At 34.3% G+C, this 26221-nt stretch overlaps 2 protein-coding genes across 2 annotated transcripts; both read left to right on the top strand.

Moving 5' to 3' along the window:
- The first annotated feature begins 7035 nt into the window (after positions 1-7035).
- On the top strand, positions 7036-19988 carry LOC117681213 (electroneutral sodium bicarbonate exchanger 1-like). Its single transcript, XM_034444696.2, has 19 exons — positions 7036-7360; positions 7674-7875; positions 10826-10986; positions 11209-11433; positions 11569-11633; positions 11737-11985; positions 12093-12239; positions 12393-12487; positions 13261-13435; positions 13646-13779; positions 14070-14607; positions 14711-14824; positions 15035-15199; positions 15317-15495; positions 16047-16119; positions 17203-17271; positions 17626-17802; positions 18313-18426; positions 19195-19988. The coding sequence occupies exons 2-19, from the start codon at positions 7712-7714 to the stop codon at positions 19483-19485; spliced, it is 3135 nt and encodes a 1044-aa protein (XP_034300587.2). The 5' UTR covers positions 7036-7360; positions 7674-7711; the 3' UTR covers positions 19486-19988.
- Positions 19989-21331: 1343 nt separating this feature from the next.
- LOC117685656 (uncharacterized) lies at positions 21332-26100 on the top strand. Its single transcript, XM_034460108.2, has 4 exons — positions 21332-21877; positions 23011-23107; positions 24572-24877; positions 25278-26100. The coding sequence occupies exons 1-4, from the start codon at positions 21548-21550 to the stop codon at positions 25481-25483; spliced, it is 939 nt and encodes a 312-aa protein (XP_034315999.2). The 5' UTR covers positions 21332-21547; the 3' UTR covers positions 25484-26100.
- Positions 26101-26221: the final 121 nt, after the last annotated feature.

The raw sequence follows: 26221 nt of genomic DNA, 5'->3' as shown, positions 1-26221 counted from the left end.
GAGTACAGATATTTGACTTTATCAAATATTAATATTACTCTTAATGATTTGCAACATAGTTGAATTAAATGGAGTATGTGATGCTATGAGATTTATGAGCAAGTAACTATTGTTATGAATTGAATTAAATATTCAGATTCAGAAAATACGAATTTGGGGGTAAATCTATTGATAAATATTAATGAATTTTATAGTTTGAATTTATAGAACTTCTGTTGTTTTCAGAAATATTGAGGAAATTCTAGCAGAAAAGGGAGAAGAAGTGAAAAAACAGATAGAAGAGGGAGCACTGGAAATTGACAGCAAAATCAATATTTGTAAAGACATAAAAAAATAAATTACTAAATCACCAATTTTATCATTTTTTTTATAATCATTACTTTCTCTTTCTAAATATCATGCTTTTGTTAGTGATGAAACTTTTCAATGATTTTACATTTATTGTTATATAAATAAATTTGTTGTTACCACAAAAGATGATTAATTACTTGGAACTTTGTCAACAAATAATGGAATAAACAGCAGAGGGGAATTTCTCTGCAACAAAATAGGTTTTGCTGATATATCTCAAAAGTTTGATAAATGGCGCACGCAGGTTAGCCGAGTTTTTTTTTTCCATTTTAATGTCGAAAAACCAAACACATTTCGCCATAAAAAAAAATTCCACGTCAGTAATTTCCTTAGTGGCGGTTCATTGGAGTAATTAGACGGTTTGATTGATTCTTTAATGAACCCGTGTCGCGTAGACAATTTTACGTTTCAGGAAACGCGAGCCCTGTTGTAGAACACTGTGCGCAGAGTTACTATAGGCTGAAATCTTCACACCTACACCTGAAGGGGCCTTACCGCCCTTTGTTGGAATTTGTCATCTGTTTAAAAGTATGGTCATGAGTACCAAATTTTATTTTTGATGTAGAAATGTGTTCCTGCAAGAATTCCACATGTGAACTACAAAAAACGCATTTTATGATGATAAAGAATTTCATCAGAAGAAATGTTTTTGTTTAGCAATTCAATACATGCATGAAAATTGCAGCTAATATTGCTTTCTTTAATAAAATTCCAGACAATTCTCTATTACTTGGTTGTGTGTGGTATTAACATTCATATGGGGGGGGGGGGGGGGGTATTGGTTTCGATAAATACTAGTATTCGTTTGAAGATCGGGTCACGAAAATCTTGTCGACAAGAAGAATTGTTCAAAAGTTCAGATAACATTAGAAATTTTGTTAGGGAGTGCAAATGACATTGATACAGGAATTTTAATTGCGTTAACAAAGTTTGTCTGGAATTATTCAGAGGTATACATCGATGTACGTCAAAATGGTGACCCACTTAGTACAGTTTCGATTAAGTGTACGAAACAATTTTACAGGGGGGAAATGCTTACTTAGATAAAAAGTTAAAGGGTAATAGCCAGTAAATATGTTATTATTATTTTTTTTTTTTGTAGTTTATATACCTATATTTTCCCAGTTAAAATCTTTTAAAAGCGGCCAATACTGTAAACACAGATAATCGAACAATGCCAATACCACAGGCGAGTCCAAAAATCCCCGTCCCTCTAAAAGATATGAGCAAGCACCTGTTGAGGTGAACTCGTCAAACCCCTGGTATCGGGAATTGGCTATCTAAATAACTAAGGGTTTGGGGGATTTGTTTAACCGGTACTTGAAAAACATGGAACATTTTTTTTTTTTTTGGTTAAATCTTCATTTTTGTTTTTCGTGCCATCTTGAATTTTGAATGTTGGTCTTCTCGGTAAGTGTTTGATAAAGCAGGTTACGTTACCCATACATAAAATAATTTCATTAATGTTTATTTTTTTCCTGTAGAAGGGGGGGGGGGCGGGTTCATTTGCACTGCTTGTTGTTCATTGTTAATTTTAGTCGTTTATATAAGAGACATCTGTCATACACATATCTGTATTAATGTCCGCTCTGTTGGAACCTTGTAGTGATCATTTTTATCAGGTCGAGACCACTATAATTTGTGACGTCGGCATAAATTTGCATACTAAATTAGCCATCTGTTTACTTTTATCGACAAACCAATCAGGTGAATAAGTTGCAAGGCATTGTGGGCTACTACAAGTTTCAGTGTATACAAAGCGTATTGAAAATATATACCATTTTGAATTGTCCTTTGGAAACTCATTTTGAATGATTTTTCAGAATTTATGAAATTAATATGGACAATTATGTCTGAACTTCAATTTCTATGCTCACATTTAAAAAATATTGCATATGAGGGCTTATATCAACCCATTTTCAACCTCTTTAAATACCCCATTGTCAATGTTCAAAAGAGAGGCAAGTCCTATTGAATTAGAAGCAGTGAGTACCGTTTTTCACGTGATACCCCATATTTGGGACAACATTAGTAGAATGCGCGTTGATATTTTCTTCAGGGACATTCATCAGAATCCTTAACGGACAAAATAATAAATGCTGCATAGCTTGCGCTTCTGCGTTTGTATATTTGTGCATTTCTACTACCGTGGCTATTCACGTTTGTTAAAAATATACAGTTACCTGTATTTATTTCAAGTGCACAATGATAAAGTCACCAAATACACAATTGTGCAGTTTTTTCTTATCAAAATCTGTTTGTACTTGTATGCATATGTTTGTCAGTCGTTTGATACTGATCATTTTTTGAAGCAACAACTGATCAACTAAAACAACAGTATTTTTCAATGTGAGCATGGAACAAAGTTAATGGTACGTAATCTTTCTTTTTTTACCTTCTAAAGTAAAAATCAAGATGTACAAACATTCCGGCAAGCAATTAAATATTGTGAATAAAACAGACAAAAACCACGTGCGTTTGTTGAATCGTTAACACGTTGTAGACCGTCATGCATTGCAACTCATTCAGTGGATTGGACAATCTGCTTGATGTAAATACTGTCACGTGTTAAATAATGCTATCCATATAAGGTAGTGTACCCGACCTGTTTATCCCCTTATTCCAGTCTTGCTGAGACATCACTCATATATATATACGGAGAGAGAGAGAGAGAGAGAGAGAGAGAGAGAGAGAGAGAGAGAGAGAGAGAGAGAGAGAGAGTAGTTTTTCTTGATCAAAAGTCAAGGATAAAATCTCTTATTTTTCCTCTCCTTGGTCTTTTTCCCCAAACAGAGCTCTTGTGATTGAAGGCAAAGGTTGACATTGAAACAAGTTTTCTGGTCAGTCGCCAAGGTCGTAACAGACATTTTTGAAAAATCCTTGTCCGTAGATCAGTTCAATCTATGTCAAACTGAAACCAAAGTACATATTATTAGGAAATGGTGTGCAGTGAAAATTTAATGGGCATTACAATTTTTAAAGTTAAAGCCAAACCACAGTTATCATCAATAACTGATTTGGGTCCTTAAATTATATCGAAGATGAATATTTTCTCATAAAAAAATGCTGAAATTTTCTGGCCTTATAGACGTAATTGTTCTTTTTTTAAAGATGGATTATTCTTTAAATCACAGTCACGAAGTTTCATTTTTAGATATTTTTGTGTGGTTGCTTGTTGTTGTTTTCTTTTCGTTAAGTTAATTTTTTTTCAGTTGTAAGGTATATGGGCTCCATTCACACAGAAAATTGAAAGAGCATACTTTAGCAAAAGTCCTTCACAAGTCTCTTCAATCCCAAAAGCGCCTATAGATATGGATCTTTTGATGGTCATGGAATGTTAAATACTTGATGACGCAAAAAATGCATAATTTTCAAAATATAGTTATCAAATTTTTGTTGTTGTAATTATAGTTATTGAAAATGTTCCTAACTTTAAAAAAAAAAACTTTATAAAAAAATCAACAAAATTACCATTTTCGAGTTTGCGTGCCTGTTGTAACATGATTGATGTGCACCAGACGTACGACTTCGGTAGTCAAAACGACCGAGTTTTATTACTCTTACAAAAATGAAAGAAAATCTAAAATCTGCTGAATGATTATATGATATGATAAAATTTAAGATTAAGTCGTTTAATTTAAAAAAAAAAGCTTACTTGATATGAATTTGGAATAGCCGAGTAACGCATTGGTTCTAGCACTCAATAATAGGGTGAAAGATTGTTGGATTTTTTTTTAAAGAAAAGGTTGTACAAAAATCTTCCCGTCATCGTTCTTCAATAATCAACAAAATGAAGGAAAAAAAAGACTAGACTCATAATTATGTTTTTAGGAAGAAAACATAACAAAAACAAAGCAATTCTTTGAATAATAAAAATTCCTGTAGCGAAATACCTGCAGATCAAAACCCTCTAAAGGTATAGACTGTAACCTATGTTTGACCCCCGGTGGCGGAGAGGCTGTTTGTAAAAAGAAGATTGATGATATAAGATAATTAGTTTCTTAAAATGCCGTTTTCCTAGATCCGCTTCGCTTTATAGAAAGTGCATACTAATCTATTCAAAGGTATTCACTTTCAAAAAGGTAAAAAAAATATTTTTAAATGATAAACGGATAAATTACACCAATGCAATCCGAAGAAAATCCACTAAACGACAAATTGTTTTTCATCTTATTTTGTTTTAGTTTAAATGTATGCGTTGAAATAAATAATGATGCATAATATATATATGATGATTTTTATTACAATTTGATTTGCAATGCATACTTCTGATCTTTACTTGACCTTCAATTAAATGAGTGCAGTGCGTCCCGTTAGTCTTTCATAGAAGCCGCGCGTTTCTAGCATCTCTGTTACAAGTTAGTTGTCTAGGGAATAAAATTGTGATAAAAATATTGTTTCGAAACATTTTAGTAATTGCTCATGAAAAATATTTCTCCATTAGTGAATAGATTTTTACCGTGATGTGTACGATAAAAACAAGAAACGGTTAATAATGTAACTGGGTGCGTTAACCGCATGCGCACGCGAGTAAAAACGGCGTAATGTAAAATTGTGTTTTAATTTACTTTGCGACATATTTTCTTCGACTAAAATCCAGCAGGGAGCAGTTGACAGTCAGCTGTTATGTGAAAAGTTTTGAATTTACCGGGTGGCATTTACAACATGACACAGAGCTCTATAAACACTTACAGTAACAGAGAGCAGTTGACAGTCAGCTGTAAACAGCCACAGTGACTCAAAAGACACCTTACTGCCTTCGTGACCCTGACATTGAAACACAACTCAGGACCGAAGTCTTATCCTCAATTTCTTTTTGGTGCCTTATTCATTGAAAAGAGTTGAGAAGATATCAATTCGAAAAAAGTACTTTTTTAATTTTACGAAACAAATATTCAAAATTTTGTACACGAATGTAATCTTGAGAATAAATTTTGTATAGATGTTTGCAAAAATATTCACCATCAGAGCAACTCGAATGAAAATTACGTAAATTTCCGAGAGAAAAAAAACCTGGGTCGTAAATTGTTTCTGAACAAACCTTTAATTAAAAGATACATAATATAGGCTATCCTTATGTTTTTATATTACAAACGAATTAAAAATTTTCTGAATTTGATCACCATTGCGAGGGTGACAGTTTCATCGCATTTGTTTTCATTACTATCCCAGTTCAGATAGTTTCATTTTCTTTATAATTCTGGTTTTTTTTTAATTGTGTTGAGCAAACTGATTTATATTTACTGTTCAGCCGATTTGCTCAAAGAAACAATATACATATACAAATCAATCAAGCTTAAAATTATTGAATTCGGTAACATCTCACAAGCATGTAAATATATAGCAAGTTCAAATTCTAATAAACTTTTTTTCTATGTTCGGTATTCGTCACAGTCGAACTGTGGGGTCTAAAATTCATGTCGCTATGTACCTTAACCATTTATTTAGTGTGCGTTTTATACCTCAAACAATCAAAACAAGATCACGACTACATTTAGACATTGTCTTCCTCCGACATTCCAACGATGTTTGTGGAACATTTTCTGCGAAGAAGAAAAATAAAGCGACAGCGGTACTTCTTAAATTGGAAATAATCTTGATTTCGCCTGTTGTTGGCTGTCCTCTTATCAATGTATGATGTGTTTCTGCGTTGTCCGCCCGTATGTCTGCGGTTATCATAGAGAGTATACTACAATACATACTAGAAGTCTTGGAATAAAACCATCAGGGAAAAGTCAGTTTGTCATTATAATTACACAGATCTTAGATTAACGTGTCGCCTGATTTTTCATAAAGTCTGAAGAATTCATTCTGAGAGAGAGAGAGAGAGAGAGAGAGAGAGAGAGAGAGAGAGAGAGAGAGAGAGAGAGAGAGAGAGAGAGAGAGAGAGAGATTCATATACACCCCCGTATGAATAAATTTATTTCTTATGACGTCGAGCTTTTTTGTATGTTACGTTCATCTTCATAAAGCCGTGAGGTTACTGTGATACATGCATGGGGGGAGTGTGTGTCATAATTAACTTTAACATCGCATTCATCGCGTCCAAAGGACAGGTGGGTTGACGTCACGGGGGTATCCCATTGTCGCTGGGTCAGCGTACATGGTGACATTGGCATTAACGGTCAGTAAGGACGATGGTCAAATGATGATCATCATAATGATGATGATGTAACAGGGAAACCGCCAGCTGTAAATTTGAAGTGAAAATATTTATATGCTGTACACATTGTAAACAAAAAAATCACTTTCTCTAAACGAGATTGATCTATAACTGGTGTATTGTCAAATTATCCCTGTGTCTTTTGCAAATATTTATGAATTGTTGATTCACATTGTTTTTATATAGATATTCCCATTTAACATACTGATCTATATAACTAGACAACACTTTCTGTGACTTTGAAATATGAAAAGCCTTGGAAATTTTGAAATTGTCGTTAAAAATATCCATGAAATAGTGGCACACTTTTTATTTCGTTCAGAATAATGGAAAATGATTTATGTTTGTAAAACACCCTTTAAGCGATGTTAAATTAACGCAATATTACAAACCATTTCCGATTGAAAACGATTTCAAAATTACGAGATGAAAAGTATCATGACAAAAGGTGTCAACACGGAAAAACAATAATCACAAACAAACACACGAATACCGGCTAAGATCTCTTGTTGCAACAACTCTGAACCCTTTCTAAGGTCGCCAGCAATTGGCTGCGCTTTGATTGATGGGTCAACGAAACATGTTCAAAGATCCTCGAATTTGAAGTAAACGCAGACCTTTCGGATTTTTTTTCTTTACTTTCCCAGGTATATAAACCAAAAAGACAAAACGTGAGGTAATCATTTACCTATCAGTGAGGGAAAGTGGACGTCTAGATTTCATTTGTCCTCTCGTGGATTGCGGTCTTTTCATTCATGAATTGGTTAAGTTGGAGGCGTGAAATTACGGCATAGTTTGATGTGTTTTTATATACATCTATACGAGTAATATCTTTGAATTTTCAAGGTAATTGAATTTACCTTTTTTATGTTTGGAAAATTTTCTGCAGAGATAAAGAAGTTGTGCACTCTTTTTATAACAAAGAATTTCGTAATTCAAAATAATAAAGTAAATACGATCAACATTTTGCTAAAAAATGGACATGTTTCTATCATATAATTCCTTATTTCTTCACCTTAAAATTTGAATATAATTATATTTGTGAATTCAATAAGACGAAAACGTATTGAATATATGATATTCTTCGAAAGTTAGATATTATCAATTTTGTATATGTAAAAAGAAAGAAAAAAACCCACGTTGTATATATGCATTTCAGAGAAGACAACAGCATATACATTTTTTTCATAAGTCGCAATGGAGGACCACGACAGTGACTCCTCGCAGTTTGGGAGTGAGGGTACCCACTCGGGGGGATACGAGGTGGTGGTGATGGACAGCCATGAGCCCCGGGACATCTTCTGTCAGATGGACATCCTCAGACAGTACAATGACGACTTCGTATGGAAAGAGCTTCATCGGTAGGTCCTTTACATAATTACCCGGAATTTTATTTTAAAGATGTGTTCCCTTATCTTTTCATGATTTCTCCAGCTATGTGATCAGCAGATTTGGACGTTCTAATTTAACATTAACTATGAAATTCTTAATTTTTGTTTAAATCGAGTTCCAAATAATTAGAGTTTACACATGAGTTTACTCTCAATCACAACTTATTTTTGAACATCAAATCAAATTAAAGTACCAAATATATATAAAAAAAAAATATGCCACCGTTAGCTTTTTCTGTTTGTCTTGTAAAATCAAATGCCTTCCGTTATACAACACAGCTCTTTACTGTGGATCTTGCACCTTAAAATTAATTACAAGACAATTAGAAATCTGTCGTCTGCAATGCAGAGTGATCCATCGTACGTGTCTTTAGTCATTGACTTGTGGTCCCAAAGTTCAACAGCCTCTGGGAATACTTGTTGATTTTTTTAAAGGTTTGGTGCACAGAAAGATGCCTATATAGAGTGACTAAAATTAGTCAGAAACCAATGTTTCAGAGGTTATTATTATTTTATTTTCAAAGCCCAGTCTTTTAATTAGTGAATTGATTTTAGAATTTCTATTACATATATGTACTTATCCAAAATATTCATCCAAGAATTACGATTTTATGATTTATAAGCATCGTATGTAAAATATAAGAAATATTAGTGATTTGAAATCAAGAAACTTTTTAAAATCATTTATAATGGTTCATATAGTTTTGTTGTTGTTGGACTTTCCCCCCTATCCCACCCATTTGATAAATCTGTCGGAGCCCCTCCTGTTTTCCTCTCTCAGTTTCGCACAATTAGAATTACGTTAATTATCATATATGCGTCATTATCACTAACTACATACACATCAATGATTCCAACCCTGCGCACACCTCTGTTACTCATACTCCTATGACCTCAGCTGACACTTCGAATTCACAGTGCACGCTACTATTGTGACCATCTGAGTGATTTTACATGTGCATCACTGTTTTATATTGAAATACCACTGTATGATTGTTTCAATATACTTAGCAATGTGATTTTAGTTGATTGCATAGGTGCTAACGTGCTTATCGTATGAGTATCCGATAGACGAAAAAATAAGTTTTGAAAACCCACTTTGATATATATGTGAAATGCGTTTTTACTGGCGTAAAACAATCTGTTGACCATGTACATGTAATAAATATGGTTTGATAGGAAAATAGACTTGTTGTCATCGTAATTAAAGTTATGAGAAAAGTAGTACGTTTGTATATTTTTTTTTTCAGTCATTAAAAACTTTTAATAATTTTAAAGTCGATCTTCTTGCTTTATTTAGGGAAAATACATGGCAAACTGAACTTCCACAAATCGAGAAATTCTCTTGTGTACTGTAGGAACCTTATTAGTTTGTTTCCTAGCTTATAAAATTATATTTTTTTTATGAGTTTCTTTCAGGATTTTATTCAATTCAAAATAAGTTTAGCTTTGGCTATTAGATTATTATAATCAAAGTTTTCATTGAAATTTTCTTGCTACCCACATTACTTACCGTTTAAATAACTAAGCATACAGTTCTAGTAATATGTCCATATCATGCATGACCGGAACAATATTTTTTTGGGTGCCCAAAATCAGACCATGCAGCTTTAAATAAAAATTTTAAAAATTTTAAAAATTTAAATCGTCAAATCAAGAAAAAAATTCAAAATCTGCTTGTAGCAAGTATAATGTCACATTCAAAATTTTGCAAATCTCTAAAGTATTAAAAACAAACTATTTACATGTACAACAATTTAAATGGTTTTGGATTCTTTGAAATACAAAACGTTACTGTCACAATGATATTTATAAATGCATGTACATAACCGCCATTGGCTGACCACTTTTTCTAAGAAACAGAGAGACAAGTATCACCTTTCTGTTAGAGTGACAGATATAGCATGTAAAACACATTGAAGTTCAGCTCCCAGAGGACGCAAAGTTCTTGAAAATAAACTGCCGGTGTCTCACGGTGGCCAATTTTAGAGCGTTTGATAGATTACGAACAAATTGCATTTGTTATTAGATGACCCGGGCATTTAAGATGGATTAGATAGAGTGGACATGGATCACAAATGTCCTTGAGAAGATGTAAGGTTGCGTGCATGAAATTAAAGAGATTTTTTTTGCTTGAGTTATGGAGATATGGAGATATGATGAATTTATACCATGGAAGATGATATAGAGGGACGGTTACATGAAGTGAAACAGATACGAGTTGAAAAAGATAAAGAAAGAAAGAGTGAGATTATAAGATAAGAAAACAGGAGAGAGAGAGAGAGAGAGAGAGAGAGAGAGAGAGAGAGAGAGAGAGAGAGAGAGAGAGAAGTTATGTGTATCAGCCAGTGAGCTAGGTCGCCCCCACTCTGGACTGTCTCGTCCGTCCTACACCTGTCCCTGACTGTGACCGTTGTACTTAGTGGTATACACTCTGTGCTCCTCAAATGTCAAGGTCGCTGGTTCCCAGCAGCCATGTGTAACGAACCACCATCACTCATCCAGTCACCTTGAGTCAATACATTTTCATGACAAATTTTCCAGATTTTCACCTTTTGCCAAATTATTTATCTATCAACCGTTTTACACAGTTTTTATTGAAGAAATTCTTGGGGATTTTTTTTATATTAGAAAAAAATAAAGTGTACAAATAAAAACAATGAATTCAAAGAATAAGAAACATTCAGACTAAAAAGATTCATTGCTTATCAATACTCGTGCAGCTCCTGAAGAAACAAAGAATGCATTAATTTCCAGCAAAATTCCACAACATAATCAATAGAATTTTCAACTTTTCTATACTTAACTAGTCTTGATTCAATTTTTTGAAAACTAGATATGATGGATTAAAGATATATTTTTACAAATAGTTTAATAAAAAGTTTTTCGTTGAAAATAAAAAATTTCAAAACTCTTGCAGGTGGGTGAAATTTGAGGAGGTGCTGGAGGAGAAGGGTAAGCGCTGGTCCAAGCCCCACGTGTCCTCCCTCTACATGCAGTCCCTGACGGAGTTACATACCCTGATGGCCTCTAACCCCTGTATCCTGGACATGGAGGCTCAGTCTATGTACGAAGTTGTAGGTAAGTACAGGTGAATTTATATATATTTTCGTTAGAGAATAATGGACATTCCAATAATGGAAATACCTAACATAGCAATTGACTCCCAAACAGTATCAACTTGCAGCAGAATACCAGCAAGCCAGGGTGTTGTAACCATAGGCTTTTCTTTTCGTTTAGTTGTGCTTAACATGCATCAACAATGCATTTCTTCATTAGACTGAATACTTTTCATTATCTCAGACAAAGTATTGGAGGAGTGGAGGAACGAGGGCACGGTCAGTAACCTACTGTGGAACCACGTGAGAGCCCTAATGCTGAAGAAGCACAAGCACCAGCATGTTAGCAGCAAGTACGTGAAGCGGCACACCAGCAAGGCCAAACTGAACGAATCCAAGCACAAACTCAGTCCCGTCAGAGAAATATCGGAGAGCGTGTCGGCTCCAAATCTCCACGGCTACGCCAACGGTAACTTCTACTAACAGCAATTCTTGACCGATCCCTTACATGTGTAATTGTCTATCACTGCCCTGCTGATTAATGCCACATTATCAAACAAAAACGAAAATCTACATTTCATACATATTTGATTTCTGTTTGCAGAAGGATACGAATCGTCGCATTCTAATGAAGATGGATCCAATGAATTCCTCTCTTTTGGGTCTGAGGTACTGAGTATATCAGTAGACCACGGTATTCAATTGCAAATCTTTGACTTCGTAGAATTTGGTCCAATGTAATAAAAATGTGTTGGATATTTCTTTTATTTAGTTGAATGACAAATTCAAAAGAAAGATTCCTGATGGGGCTGAAGTTTTGAATATCATGGTTGGAGAAGTGGAGGAGCTCAAAAACAGACGACTGTGTGCGTTCGTGCGGCTGAATGAAGCTAAAGATGTTGGCAAAATCACAGAGGTCTCTCTTCCAACTCGCTTCCTTTTTATTCTCTTGGTTCCACTTGACGACATTGGTGTCGGTGTGGAAATAGGACGATGCCTTGGAACTCTAATGACAGATGAGGCAAGAACATGCATTTTTTGGTTTTAAAAGTCAAATTTTTAATAGATCTTTACGTATTAAATGCATGAATAAATGAAATGTACTTGAACAACATTTTTTATACTTAGATTTTTCGAGAAGCAGCATATCGGTCTTCAAATAAGGTAGAAATATTGTCAGCTCTTCTAGACTTTACCAGTCACGTGACTGTTTTACCTCCAGGATGCTGGGATAAGAACAACAGAATTGAACCTCCCAAAGTGATGCCTGCAAAAGTAACAGAAGTTTACAAAATCAATTTTGAGTACTGAAAACACAAAAATACGATAAATTGATACAGTTCTATGAAGTATTTATCAAATTTTTGGAATTCAAACAGATTGTTTGTTTTTTTGGTGAAAAAGTATGCACTCCGTTATTTTTTCTAGGACTCGAGACCGAATGCAAAGCCGACTAAAAAGGTGAACAAAGTCCCGGATGAGGAGGAAGATGGTCACGACCCCAGCCTTGAACGGACGGGCAGGTCAGCAGTGTAGCTATCTGACGTCACAGTAATACATGTATATTGCGTTGTACTGCCTTTGTACATATTAGTTGTATATAGTGATATAATTTGCCTCTCATGCTCCCGATTTTAAAAGAACTCTCACAAAAACATTGTTATTTTTAATTCTAGGAGGAACCGTTTTATTTTTTGGAATTTTTTTTTTTTTACATGTTGAATTTTTTGCTACTCGAAAATTTATTTTTACTTCTTGTTATGCAAGAAATAAGAATTTCTTGGAACATATTAAACTTAAGTTAAAAACCGATCTGTTTATTTTTTTGTATTGAATTTCTTGGAAAATATTAAATTTAAGGTAAAAACCGATTTTTTTTTTATTTTCTTGGAATTAAAGCTTATACAAGAGTTAAGTATTTTTATTGGGAAAACAAACCAAAGGTAAAAATATGTTCTCTGTAATTTGCATGGTCTCATCTATAAATGGCAATCGATCTTGTTTCAAATAACTTAACAACAAGATATTTTGAATTCTCAATAAAAACTATTACAAATTCCAATAAAAAATTCTATAAAAAAGGGAAAACAAAGTTTAACTAGAAAACCGTGTAAATTGTGTCGTCCATGTTGTTCTTATTTGATTTGTTTGGATAAAAAAAGAGATCACGATCCTACAGCATGCTCTCCAAGTGTCGAACATGTCAAACGATGTCGGCTGCTAGATTAATGAGCAGTTCGTGCACACGGTGGCTAGTTGATTTCCATCAGAAATCTACACGTTGATGTCGTTGTAGGTTGTTCGGAGGGCTGATACAAGACGTGAAGAGGAAATGGAAGTGGTACATCAGCGACTTCACTGACGCAATCCACGTTCAATGCTTTGCTTCTTTCGTCTACTTATTTTTGGCTACTTTAACGCCCAATGTCACCTTTGGTGGTCTTTTGGGAGTTGCTACCAAACAGTATATGGTTAGTACATCCAGTGGTTTGTGTGCCAATAGCTGGATCCGCGGTTCGAGCAGCGTTTGCGACATTTTTGTAAAAAAAAAAATAATAATAGCAACTTTTACTCAGGCCTCTGACAAGCACTCAAGAAATAAATTATTTGCCGACTTAAAGTAATAAATAACCAGAGAATGAAAAATAACCTTTAATTATAAATGACTCTTCCTTTCTCAGGGCACAATGGAATGTATTTTAGCAGCAGCGGTGACGGGGATCATTTTTGCGTTATTCTCCGGTCAACCAATGAATATTCTTGGAAGCACGGGACCTATGCTTGTCCTGGAATCAATTTTGTATAATTTATGCGAGTAGGTATTTCACGTTACTCAAATTTAATCATAACTGTAGCATTCAAAATACAGGAAGTAAAGTGCATGTTAAGTGTAAAATGTAAAATACATGTACACATGCGCGGATCCAGAAATTTTTTCCAGGGGGAAGGGTCCAACGGTTGAGTTTGCCGGTGGAGGGGGGGGGGGGGGGTACGAGGCATATTTTCGGTAATTTTATTATGTAATTTAAAAAAATTTGAATTATGCAGCCGCGCATGTGTACATGCACATAGTAGCTTGGAATAAATAATATCTGTTTGTTACAGAGAACATGACTGGGATTTCCTGTCCCTTCGTATTTGGGTAGGGCTTTGGACTACATTGATACTTCTTATTATCGTGGCCTTTGACCTCAGCTCACTTGTTCGATACATCACCCGATTTACGGAGGAGTCGTTTGCCTGCTTGATTGCATTCATTTTTATTTACGAAGCATTCAAAAAACTTATTGAAATTGAACATGTTGCCCCCGTTGAATTACATTCTCAAAGCAAACAACTGAAGGACTGTTTTTGCATTTTCCTTAATAACACCCAACATGAAAATGATGACGTAACTTCCCGTCATGTGAGGTCCTTGCAGACGACACCAAGAAATGAGGTCATTACAGATAATATTCCGATCCCAGTTGCTTGGGCATTGAACAACTGTACGGAAAACGGTGGGTTCCTGGGTGGAATAGAATGTCACCCTGGGGATTTCGTGCCTGACGTCTTTTTCTTCAGTGTTCTTCTATTTCTGGGAACCTTCACAGTCGCCTATGGGGTGAAGATATTCAGAAACTCCGGATTTTTTCCAAACTTTGTTAGTACCTTTGTTTATAATTTCGACATGATGTCACCAAATCGATGTTAAGCAAAGAGTACAAAATTAATCATCCAATGATATATTTTTCTGTTTTTAATAGATAAGAAACACCGTTGGAGATTTTGGAGTCTTGATCGCCATCATCGTAATGGTTTTTGTAGACATTTTGCTTGGCATTCCTACTCCCAAACTGAGTGTTCCAACAGAATTCAAGGTATGTCACACTCCCTTCGAGATTGCAATGAATTTTTAACCGGGTTTTCCAAAGAAAAAATGGTGAAAATGGCTGACGGGCGGTCGGGCGGTCGGCTGGCGGCTGGCGGCTGCCAAAAGGATACCCTTATTGTACGGATAACTCCTCTTACTGTTTTTAAGATAGGAAGTTAATCTTTTGCAAAATTAAACATTTTCTATAATCTTGCAGCCAACTAGACCAGATCGAGGCTGGATCATTAATCCAATCAGTGAGAAGAATCCATGGTGGACAATTCTGGCGTCCGCCATTCCGGCTATTTTGGCGTCTATTCTAGTATTCCTAGATCAACAGATTACGTCCGTGATTGTCAACAGAAAAGAAAACAAACTCAAAGTAATTTCTTATTCTTCTTTTTCTATCTTCATTACATACAATTAAATTAGACCATTGATTTTTGGGATTTTAATATATGAATCTATCAATAAAACCTCACGTTTTTCGCCTCTGTAGAAAGGAGGGGGGTACCACCTGGACCTGTTGGTCGTGGCCCTGCTGATCACGCTTCTCTCCTTTCTGGGGCTCCCCTGGTATGTGGCAGCCACCGTAACCGCCATTGCTCACGTGATGAGTCTAAGGAAGGAGTCCCAGTGTACCGCACCCGGGGAGAAACCAACATTTCTCGGAGTCAGGTTGGCACATTGACCAATTATTTAAGAGATGAACGGCGGATCAAGAGGAAGGGGGAGGGGGGCTGAGCACAGACCATTTGTCCTTTTGATATATAACAGTAGTACAAATAAAAAACCAATCGGAGATTAAAGAAATAATTTAATGATATCATTTTATTTTCAAAGCTGTCTCCATGTCTGCCTATAATTTTACGTAAATAACAAAAGTGGTGTAAATGGGGATTGGGGCAACTTCGCTAGCCAAGGGTTTACAATCCGCTCCTCTCGTCTACACGATGGGATTGGGGATGTTTTATAAGGCTGCTGTAAAATTCATAGAGTGTGATTTCTCCTATCTCAAATTCACCAAACCCTCATTTTGGTTAAAAACAAAGAAATAACATGAACCTATGATTTCGATATGTACATGTAATTGCAGCATTTTATTTTTACATGATAACCGTGATAAGATTAATAAATGCTAACATCAAGATCTAGAGAAACAAAATCTTTGAGAAGAAAATTTTGAAATTGCATTTCAAACTTTATTAATTGGGTTAATTTTACTACAGGGAGCAGAGAGTGACTGCACTTTTGGTCGGCATATTTAGCGGCCTCGCCGTCCTAATTACGTCGGTCTTAAAGGTAATATCTAATATTCATTACTTTTTTTCCTCTCAATTTTTTTATTCCCCACAAGACTAACTCCTTTCAAAATTTATGATCTTCGTGAATTGGGTGTACACTTTGAAGAGAATTCTGGGTTTTTTTTATTGAGGTGAACAAACAACATGCATAAATCTCATCATTTATTATTCATAATCGTTCTTATACCATGCATGGTTTATTTATATGTCATCCGGAAACGGTGTCACTGTCCACTAGATGGGAGATTTTTTTTGGTGACTTTCCCAAAAATATTATTTCGTTGAAAACTCAAATGTCAATCCTTTCCAAAACTATAGATATTGATAAATACTCTACAGATTATTTTCATGATGGCATTAAAAAAATCTACGTACTTTTAAATTTCGGAGTTTTCAAAACTAAGCACTGTTGTATATGTTTGATAATTAATTGCAGGAACGGTATCTAATATGATATGCAAAAACCCCTCATTAGATTGAAAATATTTTAAGGTTTTGATAAAAACAAAGTGAAAAACATAAATGCAATACCAGAGGTAATCAGTAAATCTATTCTTTTTACTTTGAATATATAGGCTTGGACAGTGTTTCATAACAGGTTAATTATTTTTAAAGATTTTGGATTTTCATGGCGAAGAGTCGATGAAGACATCTGAAACTCTCGGCCTAACTCGCATACAGTACATTTTCTGACCATACGCCAACTCTGAGGATTTTTCTCGTTATCATAAATATTCATTTTATATTTGTAATCCTCATAATTTCAATCCATCATCGAAAAGCGATACACTATATCCTTTTTGTTTGTTTACGGTATTGTCTAGTACACTGTATATGAAAAAAGTAATCATAAATATGTTTTGCATTGCGCAATGTAAAATTTGCTTCACGAACATACAAAGGAGCCAATCAGAATTGTGTGTGAATTTTTCAAGAGAGAGCTGTCGGTCAACGGTCAGTGGAAAAGCTAGGCTAGCCGTCCATTGATTTTGACGTCAATCTCACACGAAAAAAAAAGGTTGCTATGGCTCACTTTAATGATTTCTGTCAGTAAACATTTACAATTTATCTTTTTTTGCAGCACATCCCAATGCCAGTTTTGTACGGCGTATTCTTTTACATGGGAGCATCCGCATTAAGTGGAATGCAGGTAACTTCAAATTTGCTGATATCTTTGAATTTACGTACACCACAATATCTTTCATAAGTAAGAAATATGTTCATTTACCTTTTTATGTAGTTTTTGTTGATTAGCAATGCATCTTACTGAATAAAACATTCTTTTATTTTTATGGCCCACAAATTCTTTGAATATCTTTTCATGCAGTGATCATTATTCGTTAGTCAATCGTATACTGAACAAGTCATTTGAATGTTAAATTAATCACTCCTGGGAAAAATTTAAGGTCAACATCCAATGATGCAAGTAGTTTCCATACCTGGAGAGTTCTCTATTGACCTAGTTATACCATTCATTCTAGTTTCATCTCTTTTTAATCTCCAGCTAATCCAGCGGATACTGATCGTATTCATGCCTCAGAAGTACCAACCAGACTATAAGTTCCTTCGCCATGTCCCTCTGATCAAAGTACACTTGTACACAGGAGTTCAGATTATCTCCCTTGCCGCCTTGTGGGCAGTCAAGAGCATCAGCTCTATAAGCATTGTGTTTCCTTTGATGGTAGGTAAATTCATATTATATCTTAGCATTTGCACGTGCAAACAATGCAAGTATGAAAATTGCAAAAAACCTCCCAAAAAACCAAAATAAACCGACAATTTTTAAAAATAAAAAAACCAAAACCCCCAAAAACTTGGAGATGTGTATCTCATGTATACAAGAATATCACTATTAATTGAATGTATGACAATAATAATCTAGAAACAAACAAATGTTTTCTCCAAAATTTGCATTCGAACAATAACGAGTGAAATTCATGATTGATTTTGTGAGACATTACTGTAAAGCGGAAAGACATACTTTAAACAAGAAATTAGAAAAAATAGCTGATCAACTTTCTTTTAAACCAAAACTTTTTTTTTAGTTTTTAGGGTTTTTTTTTTGCAGCGTGTAGGAACAGTAGAATGCAATCTCATTGAATATTTATGTGTTTGAAACTTGAGGCAATGACAATTCAAATTTGTGCATGGTACATCACACGAAATTTTTTCTCTCTTTTTTAATTATTAGGTTCTTGCGATATGCTTTGAAAGGAAAGCCCTGGACTTTATTTTTACTCAGCATGAATTGAAGTGGATGGATGAACTTCTCCCCGGCTCAAAAATCAACCAAGAAACAGGGAAGGTGCGAAGCATTTTTTAGGATCACGTTTACATGCAATTAAGCTTTAACCTTATTGGATTGATACAGTTGCCATGCAGTTCATTTAATAATACTAAGTTGTCTTTTTAATAATTGAATGGTCATAACATATTTGAAACATGTCGCTGGCAGTTCCTAATGATAAAATGCTTCTAGTGTAATGTTTAACTTACAAAAAGTTATTGAGTTTACTATTCACCGTTGCTCTGGTAGTAAAAAAGTGTCTTGCTAGATATGCTTTGATCCTGCGGTACGTTTCGGATGAAGAACATGTTTCATTTAATTAAATGATGGTCTTGTCTGTATTGCAATAAACCTTCGAGGTGGTTATTTTAACGAGGTTCTGATCATGTGTACCTCTAAGCTTACAGAAAGCTAATAACAACAAATGTCTATAAAACATGTAACAAGATAGTTTATTCCCTCTGACTAACATCAATAAAATCTGTTCAATTCAAAGGGAAAAAGGCCCAAACAACAATGAACTACACAACATTCTCTGTAAATATAATATACTCATTTGTTGAATGTCCCGTAGTTTTTTTTTCCATTTATGATATCGCGTTCCGGTCGGTAAAATACTCAATATGTTCGACTCTTCAACAGGGGCCAGTTTTCACGGCTTTAGTCAGAAGGAACAACATTACGTAACTTATATCATATATATATATATATATATATATATATATATATATATATATATCATTATAGAATGCATATAAAAAATAAATTTAAATTCTTTTGTTACAGACGCAGAAAAAGACCTATAAAAGTTTTATTGTGAAACCAAAGACTATCCGGTCGCTTTCAGTACCGGTCTATAGCCACGCGCTACAGCTGAAGCCAACAGAGTTGAAGTCCAGTATCTCCATCTCTAACGAATCTCTACGGAGACGTTCGTGTTACGAAGATATCCAGAGATTCTCCACGAAGCGGAAGATCTCCGTATCCTCGTTACCGGTCAATCTGTCGCCTCGCTGTGATTCGCCCGACGCAGAACCCGAGAGCAAGAAAAACGGGTTCAATTTCAGTGAAGTGTAGAATTTTCATCGCTATGCGTAAATGATATAAGTAATATATATTCATTTATATAGTATAAATGGTTAATTGAGTGTTTGTTTGAATGATTATTTGGATGATTGACAGGTTTATTATTAATAATACATGAATAAATGAGGATGTTGTTTTGTGAAATGACTTTAAATGGTTGATGCAAGTTATAAATGTGCAAGTATTTAAATGAAAAGACATATGAAACTGTGGTTGCTAGGTAAGTCATACCCACTGTTTTAAGGAAGGTGTCTCTTTATAACAATATGAATGAATAATTGTAAAATACATTGTGTTAAAGTTGGAGGTTACACGTACATTATGAATTGTCATATTAATTATTTACGATAGATAGGCATTTACATATGTACGTATAATGGATAAACAATATTAAAAATATTTACAGATAAATAAAGATCCACGAATTTGCATTGTTGTTTAATGTGCACTTTTATTAGAAACAGCTGTTTGATAATAAAACATTTCTGGTTCAATTGTTTATTTTCTATTTTCTAGATAACTCAAAATATTTTTCTGAAGTTATCCTTTATACATTGTTGTCCACTGCAGACGTGGAGACAGAATATTGACACCACATCTTTTTTTAACAATCATTTACTACCATCAAGTGGAATTTGAAGCCAGATATAGGTGAAAAACCTATAATGCCCCGTGGACATTTCGAGATGTTTTGTTGATATTGAAGTTTTATTCAATTTTACCAACTTTTAAAAATATAATACACGGCCTAGAACGCAGAAATTATTTTTGTTTAGTTTAAAATACTTCAGATATAAAAATATCGACATCATAATTCTTTACCGTGTGTGAATGCCCTATGAAAATGGTTGTTTATTAATAATTAATCATTCTTAGTCAAAAAAAAGACTAGGTCTTAATTTGATCCATTAAATTTGTTGATGGTTAATCAAAGTAATGACACTCTGATCTATGGTTATGTCGCGTTGCGGGAATGAGTTCGCTTCTTACGAAACTGCCAATATTCATTAGCTTGATGGATGAAAATGCCAAAACACCGCGAATTCTCTTTTTGTACTTAATCAGGATGATTAAATTGAATAAAAAAAACTATGGAAAAAACCCGGAAATATTGGAATAGCCAGTAGTGCCTATCGGTTGCAAAACAAAACCCAACCAGAACTAAATTCTGTGGGCCAGATTTAGGTTGTTAAGACTTCCTTTTTTATTTAAATTCATATACAGTATAGCTTCTTCTTGGTTTGTCAGTGCGTGTAATAAATTTCCAAAAAATCCATACTTTGAGGTGAACAAACCTTATTTACTTCATTCACTTAGAGTTCTCTAAATCTGAATTTGTTTATCCTCACTTGGCATAATGAAAATTAAAAGATTAAAAAAAATTGAAGCTTTAAGGAAAGAGGATAAATAATAAAACTCATCTGGAAAGTTAACATAAAGTTTCATTGCCTTTTTTTAATCAATTGATTCAATTAACGATTCAAAAGTTGCAGTAGTTGGAATGCATGAATATATTGCATTGTAATAATCATGGTTTATTTTTCTTTCCAAATTATAATTGATAAACTATACTGATTTTTTTTTATTAGTCTAGTTTATGAATATCGTCAAAAAAGTCAATATCCTAAGTGACGGATATTTTAAATTGTTATCGAGGAAACTACGGGTTACTAAATAAAATTTGTTCATCATTTTAAATCAGCTCAGGTTTAAATAATATAAACGAGCATCTTATACAGTAAGAAGACCAAAGGTTAATTGTCTTCGATCGGGTTCGTTTGATATCATAAAACAAATGGCAAATTAGCGTTTAATCAGGAAAGTGCTCCTCTGCTTATACATAAATATGTAGCTAGCTTATTTTCGACATTTGTCATGGAATTCGAACCGAACTATTTTTGATCTTTGGATTACTATCGATTGATTCACAACATTGACTTACCATTTCATCACCAGAGTCGCTCAGCGATGGAACTAGGATAGAACGAAACACCGCAATTTCCAGTCAATTTGTTTATTTTTTCATTTCAATTTGAAGAAAAAATTGAAAGTCATGATAAAATATTCGAAATTTTTCACCCCTTGGACCGCTTTATTTTTCATTATTTTAAAAGTTTTTGTAGCTTCCGACGTTTCGTCTACGGGAATAAAAAGACAAGATGGTGTCAAATTGACCAATCGTTTGTTGGAATCTGTTCATGGTGTTGGATTTATCATGTGTATAAGAGAATGTCAAACGCGGGAGGATTGCTTCTCCGTGAGCTACAGTAGATCCCATCTTATCTGTGACTTACATCGGAGCAGTGTCCGAAAGGAAAACGACGCTTCATTGGTGTCTGAGGATCCGCTCTTCACATACGTCGACATGGCAGATGTTGCTTCTGTAAGGTTTTAAAAATACTTTTACAATAATTTCTGATAGATAGATAGATAGATAGATAGATAGATAGATAGATAGATAGATAGATAGATTGTTTACTAGTAGTCAATGCTTTGAAAATCATTTTGATCTCTGCAAAGTTAAAAGTGGATATTAGCGACGCATTGGTTTTGCCTTTATTTTGCGTCTTTCGGTTTGTTTACTTGTAATTCAGCCAATTGATTTGTTGTGACGATTCCGGCAATTAATGAGCCATATAAAAGCTTCTACGATGAAATTAGAGCGACGAAAAGGTCATTAAACTTAGGCTTTGCACTTTAATTAGTCGAAAAGTATATATGCAAAATTTCTGACCAAATAAGGTCATTTGTATTGTGGGGTACAACATATGTTTTTTTAATTAAGAATATAGTCTTCACCTAGAGTTGCAAAGGTAAAAAGTTATAAGTTTATGTTTTTAACCTATAAAAATCATTCTATTTCTTTTGTCCTGTGTGACCGTGTGATTTTTTTCAACACGACCGAGCATTAGATCGGAAAGTCACAGCAAATACAAGTATCCTATGAGAGAGAGAGAGAGAGAGAGAGAGAGAGAGAGAGAGAGAGAGAGAGAGAGAATTGCTCTAGACCTCATCAAATCATCAAATGGTATTCGTCTATTATTTTAACAAGCAAATTACCTATTTGTGGCATGCATTTTCTTATATATGTACATGTATATACATGTAATACTTAATTTGTAAGGCAACGACATATCTGACTTATTCAAAATTCTCATGAGACAGGACATAAGTATGACTATTTCTAAAATAATGCACAGTAAAATCATTTAATAAACCTTGTATAAATCCACATTCCCAGAAAATGGGCTCAATTGTTTCAATTTCTTTTTCACAAAAAGAACATTCAAGAGGGTCTATTTTTTTATTTGATGTAAAAAAGATATATCCAATTGATACCATTAAAGTTTGTATTTTTTAGTGATTCGGAAGGGGGATGGTCTCCTATTTAAAATCACTTAAATTGAAAAGACGGCTCCAACAAGTTTTGCATAATGGTTTAATAGGATTATTTTTAAGAATTTAGGCGGAGATGATACAGATCATTAGGATATTTCTTTTTTTTTTCCTTTTCAGAGCCCGTTGTCCTCTTGCTCTTCAACCGGAAGTTGTGGATCCTTGGCAACTAAATGTGTCCAGCTGAGCAGTCAGAAGACAGTGTGTGTGAACCCAGGTAAATGTTTAAACTAGAGCGCAACTACCTCTACAATAAAAAAAATTAGAGAGATGGGTGGATAAAACATACACACTATATAAATAGTGCCTGTTTGGGAGGGTAACAGTTGAAATTGACACCCCCGAGGAAACCATTGTCAACCGACGCGAAGCGGAGGTTGACAATAGTATTCGAGGGGTGTCAATTTCAACTGTTATCCTCCCAAACAGGCACTATTTATTTTATTATACTGAATGTCTTAATATTAGAGAATTAACATGAATATGAAAGTATAATAAAAACAAATATAAACCAAACCTTTGATTCTTTACCAAAATAAATCAGAACATTTGTGCGCTTCTGCCTACATTCTTGATTTTTGTTCAGTTGCTACGTAGCTACGAATTCGGTTGTTTTAACTGTGCTAGTGTTAAGTTGGAGGAAAAAAGAAATAATAGGAATTTTTTCTCTCTGAATATTCCGCAGAATCTTCGTACATATAAGTAAGTAAGTAAGTAAAACTAGTTCTAATTAGCTTTAATATTCACCCCTAAGGAAACATAAAATTTGTTGTTAATAATAAATACAAGTACTTGTTGAAGATTCAATTATTTGGATATAAAAAATTAATGAGGTTCTTGAATGATGAATTCATCAATTTAGCACTAACTGCTCTGAATGTTTTGACACAAATGGGTAAATTTGAACGTGACGAACTTTTTAATACATTTACACTACAGTACTGTATTTTATTTTAAGAATTCCTTAGAAAGTGTCTGAAAGAAATATCCATCACCACACACAAGGGTTGCCAAGAATCTATGTTCACAACCGCTAATGTATTTCAGCTTTCTTTGTAAACGGGATGGAACATAAAAAACCTGTCAAACCAATAATGTAATTGACATGTTAGACTTGTGTGTTCATTGATGCCAGATACTCCTTAATGGAAGAACGTTCCTTTCGAAAACGAATACAAGTTCTAGGACTTTACTCTCATTCTCTACCTATATATATCTATGGTAAATTATCAATAGAGTTAGGAAACCAACTATCGCCTCATTGGCAATCGACACATAAATCCATGGGCCTCGCTCAAGAAATTAAATCACAGCGGTGAAATTCTGTTTCGTTATTGTTTTTTCTTCATTTCCAATTCATTTTTAGTACTTTTTTTTTATCGGGATTGACAACTCATGCTTTTAGGTCTTGCATATAAATTGCGTTACCTTGCAGAACCATAAAATATCAGACTCCAGGAAAGTCCTTAAAATTCACAGAAAGGAATTGATTCTGGATAATCATGCTTCTGTTTTTGTAAAAACATAGTTTGTTTTATTAGTTATGTGGATTTGTGCAGTCTTTTTTAAAAACGTTATTTTCGTTAGCTTCGGCATTTAAATGAAATTGTGTAAAAAATCCAATGAGATTTCAGGAAGGTTATTGTTCGTCTCATGCATATTGAACAATGTATGTTTGTAGTTCCCAGGCCATCTATTAAGACTTCTACACCGCTGTCTGCTTCGAGTATTGTGCAAAGTACGACTTCAGTATCAACTGCAACTGATTCGTCATCGATTTCAACAACTCCAAATTCATCTTTTTGTCCAGCGCCGTTCATAGAAAGTGACGACGGGAAGTTGTGTATTTCCATCATGCAGAACAAAATGTCACGTGACAACGCCAAATCTGAGTGCCAAAAGACAAGCAACTGTTTATTACTTCGAATTGATTCGGAAGAAGCACAGAATATTATTTCAGCTTTTCTGACGAAGCATATGAACTCTAGTTAGTGGCTTTTGTTATTCAAATAGATAAAACATACGATCAACAGTCTTTGTTCAAAATCAAATTTAGAACAATACTAAGGAGTAAAAAAAGCCAATGAATTCTATTGGCCTTTGTTAATTAACCATACTACTATGTGCATATCAGATCACTTGCTCCATATATTCAAACAATCATACTTTAACACAAACAAACTTGTTCTCACATTTAACGAATTTATGTACCAAAGGGCACGTAAATTCGTGGACAAAGTCACACATAGTATTTAACAGCGTACTCTGTTGTGTCTCAAATGGCTTAAGTTTAATCAACCTACGTGGTCTTTTTTCCAAATTTGCTCATATTTTCCGAATACATTTATAGTGAGGTTAATTTTATATGTTATCTTATATCTTTGAAGATGTGGGTAACATGTGGATTGATGGAACATACGAGAATTCAAAGTGGACACTCTCTTCGGGTGAAATGGTGTACACAAACTGGAAGTCTAAGAGACCGCCTAAAGCAGGAGAGGACTGTATCTTATTGATGTCAGACAACTCTAAATGGGATCCAACCCTATGCTCCGCTAAAAATTCCTTTCTGTGTGAAATTAAGATTACATGATAGCTAACATTTTGACCCAAATTTGTATGTATAATTGTATTTCATCTTTAGTATGTTGCTACTTACTTTTGGACAAGCTGGATGGTAAAATCAGATAAAAACGGATAGTTTTTTTTCTAGCCCCACCGGCGCAAAAATTTTCAAATCACTCAACTCGGTCCTCAAATTAAATCCTTAAATGAAAAGTGCATACATTTTAGGTAAAAAACTTATACTTGAGGCTGAGTATTGACTTGAAGCTGAATATTGACTTGAGGCTGAGTATTGACTTAAGGCTGAGTATTGACTTGAGGCTGAGTATTGACTTGAAGCTGAGTATTGACTTGAGGCTGAGTATTGACTTGAGGCTGAGTATTGACTTGAGGAAAGCTGGTGACAGTTGACGTTATCCTTTTCCTCAAAATCCCACGATGCAATGACACTTCTCTTAAACCAATGACGTGATTTGAAAGAAAAAAAACCTGTACATTGTGTATTTAGCCAAAGTGTTTTCATTGTTAACGAAGATTGTTTTGTTGAAAATCAGCAGGAAATCTGCATTGGGTTTTCAGGATGAACACATACTATTTATTTGTACAATTGTTAAACTGTTGATTTAGATTAAACTAATACATATTTCTAGTTGTTTACATTTAAATACAAATGATGCTGCTCTGTTGTGGGAGTCGGGTACTAAATCAATAAGCTGACGTGTATCTATTGCGTATTTATCCCACTTGGAGTATCTTGGTCCATTTT

Source organism: Magallana gigas, chromosome 2 (genome assembly GCF_963853765.1).
Source record: "Magallana gigas chromosome 2, xbMagGiga1.1, whole genome shotgun sequence".
Lineage (NCBI taxonomy): Eukaryota > Metazoa > Mollusca > Bivalvia > Ostreida > Ostreidae > Magallana > Magallana gigas.
Note: the sequence above shows the minus strand (reverse complement) of the source record. Positions and strands in the feature narration are given on the sequence as shown.